The 17,967-nt window shown below is 43.0% G+C and overlaps 1 protein-coding gene across 9 annotated transcripts in view; it reads left to right on the forward strand.

The window, feature by feature from the left end:
- MAGI2 (membrane associated guanylate kinase, WW and PDZ domain containing 2) overlaps positions 1 to 17,967 on the forward strand; it is a 1,346,145-nt gene that overhangs the window by 1,263,626 nt on the left and 64,552 nt on the right. For 7 of the 9 annotated variants that reach the window (XM_082691818.1, XM_082691817.1, XM_082691819.1 and 4 more), the window contains one exon: positions 7,563 to 7,701. In XM_082691818.1, the coding sequence (XP_082547944.1) occupies positions 7,563 to 7,701 (139 nt within the window). Of the gene's footprint in view, positions 1 to 7,562; positions 7,702 to 16,910; positions 17,000 to 17,967 lie in introns of all 9 variants that reach the window. The other 2 variants (XM_082691820.1, XM_082691822.1) reach the window with 1 other exon arrangement.

The following is a 17,967-nucleotide window of genomic DNA, read 5'->3' on the forward strand; positions in this document are numbered from 1 at the left end:
CTGCCTGCCTCTCTGCCTACTTGTGATCTCTGTCTGTCAAATAAATAAATAAAATCTTAAAAAAAAAAAAAAAGACTGAGCTTTGTTTGAGCTGTGACTAAGTCTCTTCTGAAGGGGGATATCAAATAGGGTCCATCACCCGCCTCGAGAGATAACCCCTCAGAATTCTGCAGCAGCCCCTAACTTCTTGTTCTCCACTTGTTCCCCTCACCATCGTGGTCTTTCTCAGCAGATGTGTGCTCAGGCAGGACGTTGATGAGGGACCCTTCTGTAAATCCAGAAGGGCTGTTTCACACTTATGTTTGGGTGAAGTCTCTTGAGAGAAGTTGGAATGTTTTAAGTGATTACTTTCTAGAATGTAGTCTAAAGAGAGTTTCAGACAGTTCTCCGTGTATATATTAATTGAGGCAAATAAAAGTTGCAGAGTTTTGGTGCTCTCAGACACGTGCTTCTGTTTCCAACTGGGTTGGGAACTTTCCCTCTGGAAAAGCTGCTGACTTGCTGGGCTCCTGCGCCTTGTTGAAGCAGTAGTGCGCAACGTTTGGAACAAGAAGAGCCAGGTCCTAAAGAGAGGCTTGGATCTCATCTATCTCAGGCACCAGCCTCGTGGAAGACATGGGAAGTTAGCCAAAACAGTATAACCTCCTAGAAAACATTTTTACTGTAAGAGTTATTAAATAATATCTAACAAAAGTTAATTGTGAAAGCAGCCATTACCTATTCAAGTTGAAAATCAGCCTGTCCCTTTGCTTCAGCAGGACCATCAAGGGCCAGGGGTCCTGGTGTCAGAGCACCTGGTGATGGTGCCCGTTGCGGGCAGCGGCCCACAGTCTGATTCAAATTTTTTTTTTCCTGGCACTTTATGATTTCTTTCACACTCAGCCTCCATTCTGCTTTCTTTCAATCCTTTAGCATTTGTTTCCCATTGCTTTACCTGTCTCTACCAATTTTTGTAGGTCACCATTACTGAAACCTCACTGGCCTCCTCTAAGTACTATTGAAATTGCTGTGGTGTAGTTAGAAGGGCTTGAGGCAGCATTTCAAGAAAGCGTTAAGATCTGCAGAGATGCTCAATAGCTGAACTCACTGTATCGTGAGAAGACAGACAGCCACTCTAACTGAAAAGCAAACTTCAGCCACGTAGTCGATTAACCACAGGCCTACCTGTCAGGAACTGTGTAGATGACAGTAGGTATGGCCCTTGCCCACGAGGAGTCTGGAGTCGGCAAGAGAAGCCAGCCTGTAAGTGAAAAATTGGGTGGTGCTACCCTGTGATCTCAGATCATTAGCCACAAAAATGGTCCAAAGCTAAATCTTCCATGAAATGAGGAAGAGAGATATCCATTGTTTGTTTGTATAAAATTCGGAAAGAACTCAAACCCTCACATTATAACCTAGAATTTTAGTCATGTATAATCATGCAGGATAGATGCTTGTGGGGCAGTAGTAGGAGTGAGGGCAGTCAAGTTAGTACCCCACGAAGCACATTCATGAGATGTCGGAGCAAGACTTGAGCGGGAACGACTGTGACTTGGGGTTAAAGGAAATCCAAGATTAATTGAGTTCTTATAAATATGTCATTGAGCCAAGCCAAATACTTTCTCTACAACTTCGCTACAAAAATGCACACAGGTCAGAGTTTACATTTCTCTCCCTACGACTTGATCTATTCACCACTTAAGAAATATTGAAACTTTTACCTTTCCCTGTCTTGGTTTTCCAATAAGAAGAGAAAAGGTTTTACCTGCAGACCCCCCTGGCAAGTTCTAGGATTTGGTAACAGCTTAGTTAAAGAAAAATCCGCCATGATGTATTGAACGGAAATGTGGGAGTAGAAATGCAGAAGTTACGAGGCTGTGCCAACAGAGGGCAGTCTTGTCTTGTCTTTTTCCTTTTTTTTTTTTTTTCTATTGAAGTACAGTTGACATACAATATTACATTAGCCTCTGGTGTACAACATAGTGACTCAACAAATCTGTGCGTTATGCTGTGCTCATAAGTGTAGCTACTTGAGTCACCATACACACTATTACAATACCATAGACTTCCCAAAGCTGTACTTTTCATCCCTGTGCTTACTTATTCCATAACGGGAAGCCTTCACCCCCCTTCACCCATTTTGCCAGTCACCCCGCTGCCATCCCCTCAGCTAACCATCAGTTTGTGAGAGAGCTTGTCTTATCTCATTCCTTGCCCCAAGATATAGCTGTAGGGCTGTTAGTTGCTCCAAGGCAACCACAGATATAAGTATTTCATCTTTGGGGGGTGGGGTGGGTGGGAAGGAATGCCTAGAATTTTAGCTTAAGTCCTTTGGTTAGTTTCCTAAATTTGACATCTCCTTGACACACCCAAATTAGCACACACGTGTTCGTGAACTTTGGGCCTCCCTCTCTCCCCACCTCCCTTTTTCTCTCTCCCTGTACCCCTCTCTCTCTCTCTCTCAATTCTAACAAGAACTTGATATTTTAAAAATTCTCTAAGAAGAGGTCAACGGTTGGTTGGTGGGTTTGGGGTTTTCTGGGGTTTTTTTTTGTTTTTGATTTTTTTTGTTTGTTTGTTTTTGTTTTTTCTTAAGTAGGCTTCACACCCAGCATGGAGCCCAAAGGAGGGCTTGAACTCACAATCCTGAGATCAAGACCTGAGCTGATGTCAAGAGTCGGACGTTTAATTGATTGAGCCACCCAGGTGCCCCAATAAATGGAAGAGTTGTGTAAAGTTCCATTTTTGTAACAGAGCTTTGTTGAAGATAGTTCTTGTCTTTCTTCTTCATCCCTGAAAGGACTGCAAATTTCCCAATGGTTTTATCAAATTAATTCCCCCAGTTGGTTCACACGTAAGGGAGGAAAGTGATGCTTTTCAACTGGCCACATCCTGACAGCTGCAGTGAAGTCAGACGACATAGGAAGGTAATCAGGGAACCTCTTCTGCCCTGACAGACTCCTTATATATCCATGTAATAAGGATGAAAGCAAAAGGAATCAAATACAGAATTTATTTAGGGAGTCCCATTTAAGATGACTGTGTATACCACTACAAGTGAGGTAAAAATAAAAACTAAGTCTTTTGTACAATTTCCATCATTTCACAAAAAAGGAACAGGGGTCTTGAGTCTGGGCTCCCACTGAGTTTATTATCAATGATACTAGGTGCAAATGAGTTGGCCCACTTTTATAATCTGCTCAGCACACTTTGTAAGATTCAGAGTCTGTGACAGGGATAGCATTTCCATCTTATTACCTGACTGGCATCCACCCACACCAGTTTTTCTTTTTTTCTGAATTTGGTAAGATCTAGGACTGTACCCAAAATTCCATTGCTTTCAATGAGGCAGGAAATCAGCAGACTCCATCCTCCCATGTCCTGTCATGGGGAGGGGACTTTGGAAGGGACTGGAAGTCTTAGACAAAGGCCAAGGATCCTTTCTCCAACCAGCATCAAAGATGTTCTCTTCTCCCTCTGAGGAGACACTATATCAAAAGCCAAAAGTATGGAAATCTGCCACGCCAAGAGGTCAGGCCATGCTCCTGGGTGCTCAGTAAAAATAACAGCCCTGACCCTTTCCAGAGCCCCAGCCCTGAAACTCCCGCATAGGAATATCAGTGTGGCCCCCATAGAGCCCTTGAACCCCTCTGTCTCTCAACCAGTCCTGCAGTCTTCCAATCCGCCACCTCTCTCTCCCATGCTAATGTCTCTTCCCTCAGTTCTCATGAACTCTTAGTAGGAGAAAGGAAACGTAAGAAATGCGCAAGAGAATGAAAAACATCAAATTTCTAAGTCTTACTATATTAAGTATGTGATCAGAATGCAGACGACATGTGACCACTTCTGTAACACCATGAGATTTCTTTGCCCTCCACATGACTCTATTACAGTGTCAGTCTCAAGATAGAAGTTTCCTCAGGCAATGGTGACTAGCAAGTATTGATTTGGGCGTCAAGAGTGTTTATAACCCCTTTTCCCATGATTCTCAAGATAAGCCATGTATAAATGCTTCATTCATTCACAAATATGTACCATGTGTACCATATAAGATATATCATTAAAAAGAACTCCCCCTCCCAAGTCCCATGGGCTACCTGGTTGGCTCTGTTAGTTGAGTATCCAGCTCGTGGTTTCAGATCAGGTCAGCATCTCAAGGTCCTGGGATCAAGCCCCACGTCACGCTCTGCACTCAGCAAGGAATCTGTTTGAAGATCTCTCCCTCTGCCTCTGCTCCTCCCCTCTGCTCAAATAAATAAGAAAATAAGATATTTAAAAAAAAAAATAGGGGCACCTGGGTGACTCGGTTAATTAAGGGGTCTGTCTTCGACTCAGGTTGTGATCCCAGGGTCTTGGGATGGAGCCCTGCATTGGGCTTCTTGCTCAGCAGGGAACCTGATTCTCCCTCTGCCTCCCTAACTGTTCATTCTTTCTCTCAAGTGAATAATTTTTTTTAATTAAAAATTAAAAAAATAAAAATAAATAAAGCTTGAACTCCTGAATAGCAGAATAAACTACCTGACAGTTCCCCAAATATACTATGCTCTCAAGTCTCAGGGTCTTTGCACACGCTGCTTTCTCTACCTAGAATGCTTTTCTTCCTCCTTCACCCAGGGAATTCTTACTGAGAACTTCAAAACTTAGTTGAGATGTCACCACTTCCAGAAAGCTCTCCCTAACTACTAATTCACTCATTCTGAGTTAGATGACCCTCTATTCCCTTAGCACTTTGTTACTGTCTCAGTCATAGCAAAGATATATTGAAAAATAATCTTATTTACCCACTTTATCTCCAGTTAGACTGAGAATTTGTTATAGATAGAAACTATAACATTTGTTTCTGTCTTTATCTTATCTCCCTAGTAGACTCTCTAGCACATGATAAGTGCTCAGAAATCATTTGATGAGTGAAGAAGCTACAAGTTTAGGAGGAAAGACAGAAAAGTATAACTGTAGCAAAGTGTGATAATACTGGAGTAAGATGCAGTGACGAATGAATACAGAAATTAGAAATGTCTGCTTGAGAAGAAGACAGGGTCTAGGAAGAAGAAGATGCCTAGGCTGGCCTTGAGGAAGACCAGGAGATCACCAGGCTTAGAGGGAGGAGAAGACAAAGAGAGCAGTAGCATGTGGAAAATGCTGGAGGCTTCAATAGGCATGAAGCATTTGGGGAGATATCTCTTAGAAGAATGACTCTATTGGGGCACCTGGGTGGCTCAGTTGGTTAAGCAGCTGCCTTCGACTCAGGTCATGATTCCAGGGTCCTGGGATCCAGGCCTGCATCAGGCTTCTTGCTCAGCAGAGAGACTGCTTCTCTCTCTCCCTCTCCCTGCCACTCTGCCTTCTTGTACTCTCTCTATCAAATAAATAAAATATTTTTAAAAAAGAAAGAAGAAGAAGAATGACTCTAGTGACAGAAGAAGATATTGATGGGAGGGTGACAGGAGAATATTAGAAAACCAGGTAAAGGTGTGATTTGTGCTAGTTAGCAATGGGATACAAATGAAGGCAAAAACGGATGTTGAGACATTCAGGGCATGACCTTCAGGTTTCTGGCTTGAGTGAGTGGTGGTATCATAAACCAGAATGAGGCGTTAAGAGGAAAAATGACTTTGGGAGAAATATGGTAATCCCAGTCTACTGGTGTTGAGTTGGATGTGTCCATTGGACCTCCAGGTGAAGACGTGTAGTAATCAAGTAGATATGCCAGTGTGAAGCTCAGAGGAGGGTCTAACTAAACATGAAGAGTCTATTCTAACTTCACTGGACCTTTTGTTTCACTTCTACGACTTACTGTAGAAGTAAATAACTGTGCCATGACGTTTCAGGCATGGTTGGGAACTGCTGGGAAAGCAGTAATTGGTCCCCTCTCTGCCACCGGCTTGGGTGAAGTGGCCTCCAGTAAGGTGATGGACTTCAGGCTGTGCCCATTGCCTTATGGAAAGGAGACCATTAAGGAGACCTGAAGAAAAATGTGGCAAACATTGCTCTAAAACAAATCATTTAGTCCTGTCGTTCATGATTCTTCTGTGAAATTTGGAAGTTATACCAGTGAGGCCAACTTCTTCCACTGCCCAAAAACCATACTTTCAAAGACCACTGTACACAAAGAGGAGGGGAAGTCTTTGCTTTCATTACACTGAAGTCCTTATCCCTAGCAAACTCTTTATAAAAGGAGAGAGGGACACCTGGGTGGCTCAGTCGGTTGAACATCCAGCTCTGAGTTTCAGCTCAGGTCCTGATCTCATGGGTCAGGAATCGAGCTCCATGTCAGACTCTGTGTTCAGAGTGGAGTCTGCTAGGGATTCTCTCCCCCCTCTCCCTCTGCCCCCTCCCTTGCTCATTCTCTCTCTCTCTCTCTCTCAAATAAATAAATCTTTAAAAAAGAAGGGAGGGAGAGAAAGGAAAGAAGGAAGGAGGGAGGAAGGGGAGGAAAGAAAGGAGGAAGATAGATGTTGCTCCGTAGCTATAACAGACGTGTTTGTTCTTTCCCCCCATTTTGGGGGTAGGGAGTGGTCTTATTTTAGTGCCATCCCGCAGTTGTGATGGCCACTTTTTGTTCCTGTTCTTGCCCTGTCTCCATCGTGATAATGCACTGTGCTAGAGAGTTTATTTGCAATTCTGTCTGTGTTACAGAGTTTAGGTTGAGATCTGCTTTAAGGGACCCAACTAAAATAGCATTTTTGCAAAGCAACTCATTGTGTTTTCCTGGCTAATTTATCTTAAGTGACTTGCACTGAAATGAAACGTATTTTAATTCAAAAGTTCCTGACAGTAATGGTACTGTGGGAGTTACATGATGTGTTCGTGGTTGAACCTCTTTTATTCCAGATATCTATTCACGAAGGCTAAATGGGAATTGCTTATGGAGCCCAGGCATTTCTAACAATTCAAGAGGGATTGGTATTTAACCAAACAGTTCTGGCAATCAGGTGTGAGCATGGCAAAGATTTAGCAAGGGCATTAGTCATGTGTGGAGAATGGAGGATCTCAATTTTAATTCAAAGGACTGTGATAGAAAACTCATCATCAAACTTGAATATCAACCAGCCATGTTTACAAAGAAGGCAAAATCACAATAGCACCCAGGGAAATTTAAATGATGCATGATAAAAATTCTCAGAGAAGCCCAAAAACCAATCATCCCATCCAGCATGCTGAATGAAATGCTGCACTAAGCCCAGCGCTGGTACTGTGTTCAATGAAAAGGCCTTAAAATATTTACTTCTTGTTTCAAAGTGAAGGTACCAGGTTTATTGGGAATTGTGGTATCAAACACAGTCCCTAATTTTAAAAAAATGCCAAAAGTTTAAGTAAAGCTTCTGCCACACTGACTAAAAATAAGTAACATACCACCCCAACGTGTGGTCCGAGGTTTTCACTCATGTCAAGGTAAATCAAGTTTGTTGGTCAGATTCAGGATGCAGCAAAGAATTAGCCACTTCAATGAAGCAACAGGGTACAACCAAAGTGTTCAGATGCCCTCTGGAGACTGGTCCTCTAAAAGATGCTTTTCTGATCTGTTGGAAATGCAGTTTGAGTGGATCCATCCTTGGCTCAGTTAATGTTTCCTTAATTAACAGGTAGGAGATCAAATCATCGAAATCAATGGGGAGAGCACAAGGGACATGACACACTCCAGAGCGATAGAACTCATCAAGTCGGGAGGAAGAAGGGTCCGTCTCCTGCTGAAACGTGGGACAGGGCAGGTCCCGGAGTATGGTACGTTTCACATTTTGATTCACCTTTTTTCTCTTTCTTCTGTGTACTGTAAATGGCTCTGCTTATTTGTACAAGTATATCAGTCCTCCAAGTCTACCTAAATATATTTAGCTTTCAAGAGATGTATGAGACACAGGTATATATGTATATGTACATTGAAGCACAAGATTGATATGTGTGTGAGCTCTTTCTTTTGCTCCCTTGGTTAAGTGATGTTTAAAATAGCAAATAGAGGACCTTCCAGGGCATCTCTGAGTGTGCAGGGAGAGCCAGCCACCACTTATACATTAGAACTTTTGCAGTTTGATGAAAAGTCTTCTGTTCATTTGAGTCCACAGTAATTTCTCAGTTGTTTCCTAAAATCGCTCATGTGTCACACTGCCCCATAGGCTATGTGACCGGGACCAGGGGACAAGTAAGAGCAAATCTTCTGGTAGGAAAATGAGAATGTAAACTTCAGTTCACACAGTGGTTGCATTTTCTTGGTACTTTGGGACTGTCCAAGAATTCACTCTTAACACTGTGCATCTCTGTGCTCTTCCAGAAGGCATGGAAGTACATTAGCTCTGCCTTCAGGAGTCTCTAATGGTGTTACTTCTCAGCAGTCCATTGAAGGCACCACTGACAGGTTGACTAAGAAACTGTTGGGTGGTCATTAGGTGAGAAGCATCAGCCCCTTAGCTGGGCTGTAGTTAATGTCAAGGAGTGTCAGAAAGACAGACAGACATCAGTGAAGAACAGTGCTGAGAACACCTGTCCAAATTAGGGCAATGGGACCTAAATAAATAATAAGCTCAAATTGTTGATCTAGATGCTAGCTTTCATCCCTACCCCCCCACACTACACACACACACACACACACATACTTTCTCTCTCTCTCTAAATAACACTTTTCCCTCTCTAATTATGCTTACCTTAATCATGGGAAACTTGCCTAACTACCAAATAATTGAACACTTCCTTAGTTAATGGTGCAGGATAGTCTTGAGTTCAGTTGAAATATATGAATTCAAATGCCCTCAAAAACTTTGTTTTCGGGATCTTGGAAAACCCCAAAAGCCCTGGCAAGTACTCAACTAAGGAAAGCACTGAGAAGTTTTTGTAGGCTTGGCTCAATGCCCCAAGAAAGACTTCATCCCAGGTTCCCATCCTTAATATCTGGATCTAATAATATATGTTTAAATATTAATATTAGCAATAAGGACAGGCCTGATCCTGTTAAGTAGCACTGGTGCTAATCCCTTTGTAAAGAATCCTACTCTTGGAATAGAGTGACTTTTTGCACCCCAGAGAACTAAACAATCCAGTAAATGAAACTGACCTATGACAGTTTGTCACTTCTAAAAAATACCTTATTTTAGGGGCACCTGAGTGGCTCAGTCCTTGGGCATCTGCCTTTAGCTCAAGTCATGATCTCAGGGTCCTGGAATTGAGCCCTGTGTCAGGCTACCTGCTCAGTGGGGGCCCTGCTTCTCCCTCTTCCTCTGCCCCTGCTTGTGTTCCCTCTCTCGCTATATTTCTCTCTCTCTCTGTCAGATAAATAAATGATATCCTAAAAAAAAAAAAAAAAAAAAAAAAAAAAGATGGGTAAAGCTCTTTTAAAAAATACCTTATTTTAAAGGTATCCTTCATTCCACAGCAAGACCTGTTATCTGAGCCACGGAATGTCCATTCAGTATTACTTTTAGGTCCTAACAAGTTAATCTTTGAAAAATTAATCTGAACCACATGGCTACCCAGAGCTGTCTGTTCTGTTCTAGAATCCCTGTTGGGTACATCTTTTCAGCAGCTCGTCTACAGTGAGCAGTTAGAACATTATTGTTGACCAACTGGCAGCATCACTCAAACTGTGATGCCCACATAGGAGGCTGCCTTAAAGCATCTTAAAAGAAAAACTAAAAATGTGTTTTGGGGACAAGACGAAAATTCAACATCATGTCAGCATGATCCCTTTAATTCTTAACATCACCTGAGAATACCTGGTTAAGATTGAATTTAACAGAGAGTTTGTTAAACATCTGAACACAGTTTTGAGGGCCCAGTCATCAATACAGTTAATTCCTGTCATTTTGCAGAATTTCTTCTAAATCTATTCTTCTAAAATGTAACATTAAATTATGATTGCCAATGGTTAGAGTTTGTCGGCTACTGTTGAAGTTAGACTGACACAGATTTTGACTGTAAATTAATTTTAAAGATTATGTCACAAAATATCCAATTTAATAGAATAGAGCGATCTCCTTTAGGGAAGTAAAAGAATAATCACAAACTAAGTAAACATTAGCATCTAAGCTGAAAGATGCCTGGTTTTGCATGAGCAACCAAGAAGGTTAGGGATCAGACCAGCATCTCTGGGGATAATGCCATCAAGTGATATTTCTGGAATCTCATAGCAACTAATGGGGTCCCCAAGACCACCCCACATTCAGAGATCTACTAGAAAGACTCCCAGGGCACAGAATAGAGTTGTACTCACAGCTAAGATTTATCAGGCAAAATTTGAGGAATCCAGGTGCAAGATTCCTTATTCTCTCTCTCCCTCCCCTTCTCCGTTTTTCTCATGAGGGGTCACCCAGAGAGCACTCTTCCCCAGCAACAAAAACACAGTAATAAACGTGTGATACTGTTGCCCAGAGAAGCTCATTAGAACCTGGCACCAGGATTTATACTATGCTACTCAAGCAGGCACACTACACGAGCACATACCAAAATTCTAGACTCCCAGAAGAAAAGCAGGTCATCAGCATATACTGTGTTGTCTGCACAGTTGCACAGGAGATACCCTTATCCTTTAGGGAAGGGTGTATATTAGTGTAGGAGACAGTTTATGGTCAAAGTCCTGGAGGCCAACCTTGCAAGCAGATCTTTCTGAAGACAGGACAGGCATCTCACGGCTGCCATGCCAACTCTTTCCTGTCCCAGGGAGCAAGCCAAAGAAGCAGCCACCGTCATGGAGCTTACAAATGACCCCAGCTTAAAAGGGGTGCCCACAGCTGAAGAGCAACCTAATTCCTCCAGCACCAGTTAGACTATATCATGAAGCCGAATCTTTTGTCCACAATAAAAGAGTGCATTTTAATGATGCTGGCAAGGGGAGCTCTGTTACAAAACCAAGTAATGGAAGCCGGAACAGCAAAAGAAAATGCCTGAGATAACCAGTAAATATAACCAAGAAGATAATCCATTTTGTCCAGATGTACCCTCATCACAGGAACACTGAATTTTCCATGTACTATGAGTTTAATCCTTTTTTTTCCCTTTATTTGCCTTTTAATATCCAACACTTAGTAAAAGATCCATCTTTAGAAGACGATTAAAGGAAGTTGTCAGAATCCATAGGAGACATAACCTGCTAGGGAGCCATGTAGACTTAATCCAGCCTGAGAGAGTGAGCTTTGAAGAGTAGGAGATCGACAACAAACAGCCTGTTACCAGGGTTTTAAGCGATAGCCACCAGCCCTCCCTCTGCTACCTGTCGAATTCAGAATTCATAACAGCTCTGAAGCAAGACCCTTATCTGGACATTTGGCCACATGGACCACGGGAAAGCAGATCTCAGTCAAGAGAAGTAGGAAACTCTTATGCTGAGTTCCTAAGGTGATCTGTGACAGGGAGATAAGCCCAGGTACAATTGAAAGAAAAAAAAATTCCAAGGGTAATCTGGCAGATTGTTGACTAAACAAAATCAGTGTGAATCCAAGTGAGCCGAGGAAAGGAATAAATATGCTGCAAATATGCCATCCATAATTACCGCAAGACTAATCGTCACACGACAGCCCAGCCAAGTAAGAGGCATAAATCAGCAAATGTAGCCACAGAAGTCAGGGCTGCACACAGGCTGTCGAGCAGATGCAGGGGGAGTTGGCAAGTGATAAGGGCTTTGAAGACGTTGCTTTTATAGCTACGTCCTTGAAGGAGATGGATACTTCAACTCTACTCTAGTCCTTAGGATAAGAATTTGTTGATTATAAACTCCCCGGGAAGTGTGAGCTCCCCCTCCCCTGACACACATCTCAACAACTGGCAGGAGTAAGGAAATTTCACTCCACCATACTGAGAAATGAATCCGAAGACGATGCCTCAAAATTAGCGCCCTCCTTAACACTGGTTGTTGCTGTTTGAATTAAATCTAAGAAGGTTAAGAAAGAAGAAGTCACATGCCGTGGTTCTAATTCTGCTCAGGAATAAATTATACAAATTAGTGCCCTGCCTTAAAACACAGGTGTCCTTCATTAGCATTCAAAGAACGGAGGTGAGCCCTCCCTTGATTTAGACACCGAGCCACAGAGCCAGAGGTGAAGTCAAAATCAAGCAGTTCACTCCAACTTGGGCCTTTCCCCTGGTAGTATTCGCCATTCAGATCGGATCAAAATAAAGCAAAACAGAAATACGCTTTCGAGTCTTAGTGGTCTAGCCTGTTTATTCCCTTAAAAGGCAACAGAACCAGTCTTTCCGACTACAGTGGTGAAGGGAGTCCACTAGCAAATGGAGACTCAGTGGTCTTAGGAGGCCACGCAGGATTACAAGGAGGAGGCAGAATTCTCTTAATCTAGGTGTCCCGGCGACAACGAACACCAAATGCCCACACCAAGGGAAAGAAAGAGCCAGTCTGTGGATTTGATTTCTACCTACCCTTCCATTTTCAGAGTTAGTGTCTTTAATGGGTTTTGACTGGATCACAGGTCTTTGGTTAAATGGGACTGTTTTCATTTTAGAAGTATAATAAAACTGCATGAAGTACGGAGAGGAAAGATATGAGTCAGGAACTAGAGTTAAAGAAATGAATGGGGCAAACAGTTGCTTAGTTAAAGACTGCCTTTCATCAGAAATACACACGACTTACACTCAACCTATCAGAGCACCGGATTAAGCAGAACTGGTCTCTATTTATATGGCAATAGGCAACGTTTATTTGTTTATTCTTCTTCAGGAATGTACCTTGAGCAGTTGTAAGGACATGGATGGAGCTGGAGTATATTATGCTAAGTGAAATAAATCAGTCAGAGAAAGACACACACCATATGACTTCACTCATAAGTGGGATTTAAGACACAAGCAAGCAAAGGAAAATGAGAGAGACAAACCAAGAAATAGACTCTTAGCTCTAGAGAACAAAGCGGTGGCCACCAGAAGGGAGGCAGGGTGGGGGATGGGGAAACAGGTGCTGAGCCCCGGGGGGATTAAAATAGAAACTTTAAAATAAAAAGGAATATACAGTGACAAGTTAACATTCCAAGCATACTCTTATATTCTTGCTTATAGTTATTAGTTCAGCAAAGGCTTTCTTCCCTTGGATTGCACAAGCATAAACTACAGGCAGTATGCCTCTACTAACTAGTCCATGTGAGACAGTCCTGTAACTGATATCATTAATTCATGTCATTACTACTCCCTTAACTCAAGCAGGATTTTTCTGGGCACCTACGATGGGCAAGTCTGTACCGTCCAAGCTATAGTCCCAGCTCTGAGGGAGCTGAAGTCTAGGAAGGAGACATGGCTTCTAACAGACTGGTGACAGATGGAAAGGTCTTCAAGGACTAGCTCTAGTGAAAATCTTGAAGTGGGTTTTATTAATTACTTGTGGAATTTAATAAGCGCTTCTAAAATTAAGGATCCTCAACAAGTCCTTGGCTTCTTCAGTTGGTTAAGCATTTCCTTTGTAATATTTCTACCCACACTTCAGACATTTTCTGAAGAAAGGACTCACTGAATGTAGGTGACTTTCTGTTTAGACCTTGTCTAAATTCTTCTAAATTCTAAGTTAGTAAACCCAAACTTCATCTGGCAAATTTGCTAAGCATCCCTGCCCACCTCCTGTGGCTGTCAGCCCCAGGGAGCCCAGAGCACTGTGACCTCACATCCGGAGGGTGCTGCTGTGCCCCCACAAGAAAAGACCAGGGGAGGGTCTTCATTTCCTTCGTTTCTTCCTTGGAGACTATGTTTATGGGAGCTTTAAGTGGTTCTCATAGCCTTTGCACTAATTCGCCTGCATTTTTAATAGGGCAAAAGGCAGCTTGCTTCAATAATAAATTATGAAATTTAATTTCAGCTTCTGACATTCATGGTTGAGTGTATCTTCCTTTTCCATGAAAGGTTCCACAAATCACTCCTGTACACCTCTACTGAGGCAGACAGGAGGAAGAGGACAGGCTGTGAGGCAGAACTCCGGGCTGCATCATGCAGAGGACAGGCTGCTTCCTGCCTAGAAAGGCTCAAGACTGCTCTCTGCAGCATGTGAGTGAGCCCAGAAATGGTCTGTGACGCTCCCGATGAGTTTCCCATTTCGCGGAGTCAGAGGCAGAAGTTTCCGTAAAGAATACGCAGCTCTGACATTCCTCTCTCCACTGTTCAGCCGGACCCTCATTTATTATTTTGAGTATTTTTAGGACAAGAATGAAAGCTCATTTCTTCACCTTGTTTTATTGGGAACCATGGACTGTAATGAATATTGGGTTTTGTTTCGTTTTGTTTTGTTTTTTGGATACCCTCATGTGATTTCCAACACGCAATTTTCTCTTTAAGGATATATTGTAGGATCTCCTTCCCCAAGTCCTCACTTTGTTAGGCATTTAAGCCTCTGATAAAATATATTAGAGGGGACCTGGGTGGCTCAGTGGGTTAAGCCTCTGCCTTCAGCTTGGGTCATGATCTCAGGGTCCTGGGATTGAGCCCCACGTTGGGCTCTCTGCTCAATGGGGAACCTGCTTCCCCTTCCCGCCCTCTGCCTGCCTCTCTGCCTGTTTGTGATCGCTGTTTGTCAGATAAGTAGATAAAATCTTTAAAAATAAAAAACTAAATATAAAATATATTACAGTAACCAAGAAATCTACCAAGAAGAACCAATTTAGCCTTTGAGGTCTGACCTCCCTCAATTCCCAAATACTCAAGTTAATGGTCACGTGCAGGTCAGAAACTGTAAATATTCCAGTGCCTCCAGGAACCCATCCTGGAGAGGCACAGTTAGGCTCAAGTTTCAAACCCATCACTAGCACCCATTGTGAAGTGGGTGCTAAATGCCAAAATTATTTTCCACCCACTGTCTGACTTTTCTCTTGTCTCAAAGAAGAGCTGATACAGAAGGTTTTTGATTCCTGTAAAGGAGTTTGCCAACAAAACCCTGCTCTCCAGGTACTAAAAGTGGTATCTAGTACCTTAAGACAAATTCTTGGGTAGGCCCAGCCAACTGCCATAACCGACAGCCATAGAGTCTCCAAGTAAATTTCAAGCTTTCTTTTTTTAAAAGATCCTTTTGTGGCAGAGCCTAGTGGAAGAAAGAGTGAGTCCACAAAGGCCGATTTTTGTTAGTAGAGAAAGTGCCTACAGCCTTGCTCAAAGATAAGACTGCTGCAGTGTCCTGTTCTGAAAAAGGCCTCCCAACATTTCCTTTTAACCAAATTCCCTCCATCAGGACCAAAGATGAGACTGTATAATGCCTTGGTCCGCTCTTGAATTATGTGTTCTAACTACAGCAAGATCTCTAATTAAGAATCACTCACATTTTTCAGTGTGCTCTGGGTTCCGTTTCGTTTGTTTGTTTTTGGCTTTTTTAACAGAATAAAAAATGCACACTTAGTCCTGACTAAATTGCTGTTAACTGTCCGTGGCTCAGACATTTGCTCACGGGATACAAAGATGTGCGCTGTCTCGCATGTAGTAACTCTGGCCTCAGCAGGCTACCGGGTGTTAGGACTGAACACACACACACACACACATCCACATGTCAGTGCGCTTAGTAGGCCAGCGTGTGACTCTCCATTTTTCCTTTTCCACTGCAGTTTCTACCCCAGTCTCCGTGGCAATTCATTCCCACCGTGTTCCGGGTTCTTTTCTTTGAACGTCTGTCCGTGAGGTTTTCTAGCACATGTATCTTTCAAGCCCAGTAAAGGTCACGTTTAAAACCTGATGAGAGCCTTCTCAGTGTGACACAAAACCAGCTTGATTCTTTTTGCACACAATTACTGGCATCTTGGCAGGGCTAAATGGTAAACTCAATTAATAAGGCCTGAAATGTAATTTCCATTGCTCACGCCCGTAGTTAAGCTTCAGTTTTCTTACCACAGAGAGGGTCTGCTTTCCATTTAACCTTGAGGTGTTCGTGCTCAACCTTTGTCTCCCTTCTCTGAGACACACACCATGCCCCGAAACACACTCCAGGAGGCAGAGCCGGAAACCTCTGTAGAGTGCGGTCCCATTCCGCTTGCCGAAGTCAGGCTCCCCGTGGGGAGCAAGTTAGGCATTTAGACGGGCATATCATCAGTATATGCCAGCAAGGAGTACATCAGGCTCCAGAACGCATGAGCTGCGTGGATTAAGTTGTTCTGAGCACATTAACCTCATGTTGGTCTGCCCATCCCTCCTGCTGTGCGGAGCTGAAAGAAACACAGCAGCGGGCGAGGTGGGGTGGGGGGGTGGTCCTTGCTGCATCTCCTGGGGTCTGTCTCTTGGAGATTATTGATTTGGGCACTCCTGACTTTCTAGTACCTGCCTACGTGTAGATAAAGAACTGTAGCCCAAGAGCTGAGAGAGACACAAAGTAAGGGAGCCGCCGAGAGGCTGGTTTCAGGGCATGGCCCTCGGCCCTGGGACAGGTGAGTATAGCCCAGAGTCGAACACGCAAGGCATCGCCACAGTCCTTCCTCCTGCTTTGTTTCTTTCCCAGAAAACAACTACACTCAGCAAGTCAACCGTGAGCCTTGACTCTAAAGAAGTAGATTGTCAGAGGTGAGGGGAGCTAGGAGAAAGTACGAGATTATTGGCGGAAACAGAGACATGAACGTGGGCATGCCCTGTCTTTCTTTTTTTGATGTTTCAAAATGTGGAAATGATTACTGTGACTGATTCTCAAATGACAACCAATAGCACGAAAACATCCCATCGTTATGGGAAAATTCTGCAAAAACTCTGATACGGCCATTTCAAATTTTTGTTAACATCTGTGTCTCCCAAAAGCGCCTCAGGATGCCCTCAGTATTTTGAGAAAAATCTACTTTTGGAATACACATGTAGCTTAGTCTATCACTAATTTCACTTGCTGCATGCTCAACAGGGGTAGCTCTACTTAAAGTCTTTATTCTTACTGCCTAGATAATTTGTATTCAGCTGCTCTAAACATACTAAGCGATCTTGACTCTAACCGTAATAATATATCTTTGTCACTGGTTCTGTTAATTCTAATGATTGGTCCTAGGCTGTTCCTCCCCTTCCTTTAGGAATGGTACCTTCCAGTCTCTCCATGTGCATGAAAAGTGACAAGCATGGGTCCCCATATTTCTACTTATTGGGCCACCCTAAAGACACGGTTTGTAAAATCTGCATGAATATTATCTTTCTCTAATGAGCTTTGGTTTTGCATTGTTTGTAACTGATGTATAATGCTTTTTCTTTCATAGTAGCTTGTCTAATTACTGCTAGAGCTCTGGAAAACACCTAGCTGAGACCTCACAAGTGATAAGGATAGGATTTGTGGGTTCATAAGCACTTGGGATGCACCAAATTCCAGCCCAGAATGGCCCCAGCAGGAAGGAAAGATAGGGAGGGCCCAGCAGAGGCAGCACCAGCCAAGTTTTGCTTCACACACTTCCAAAAATCCTCCCTACGCTTTGGTACAAATAATTACATTGATTTCCTCTTGGCCCAAGTTCCAACAGCTCCAACCCAGGGCACCCCTTTGGCCCCTGACGGAAAGAAAGCCACAGTTGCCAAACATCCAAGCCCTGGGATCTCTGAACTCCTCCTGGCATCACGATATCTCCCTGGGCTGCCCTGTGGCAGCTAGCTGCTCACTTTCCTCTCCCCATGCTCAGTGACACACCAAATTTAAAGAAGGAAAAGAAACACCACTTGTGACATTTTTTAAAAAGTAGGCATAACTTTGTATCTGAACAACATTTACCACTCTTTCAAAATGACTATTCTCCACTTGTCTGTTTTTTAGCCTAACATTTAAAAAAAAAAAAAGTCTTACAGGGAAAAAAAAAAAAATACCCTATACATAAATAAAGCAGAATATAGATGATAGCCTTGCAAATATGGTTCAGGCAACTTTTCACCCCTCAAACACATCCCTAGAGCGGCCCATGTTGCCACTGTCAGATCCTGCAGGGGGCTGGTGGCTTCGGCCACAATTTAATAGGTAGAACTGTGATTTTAAAATGTCAGTTTGACTTTTCAGTCCCCACAGTTAGGCACGGAAGCAGGAGCCAGACTGGCGTGTTTCTCAGTTTGGGTGTGATGGGACCCCATTCATGCTGCCACAGGCATGGCCAA

This window comes from Mustela nivalis, assembly GCF_964662115.1.
Source record: "Mustela nivalis genome assembly, chromosome: 12".
Lineage (NCBI taxonomy): Eukaryota > Metazoa > Chordata > Mammalia > Carnivora > Mustelidae > Mustela > Mustela nivalis.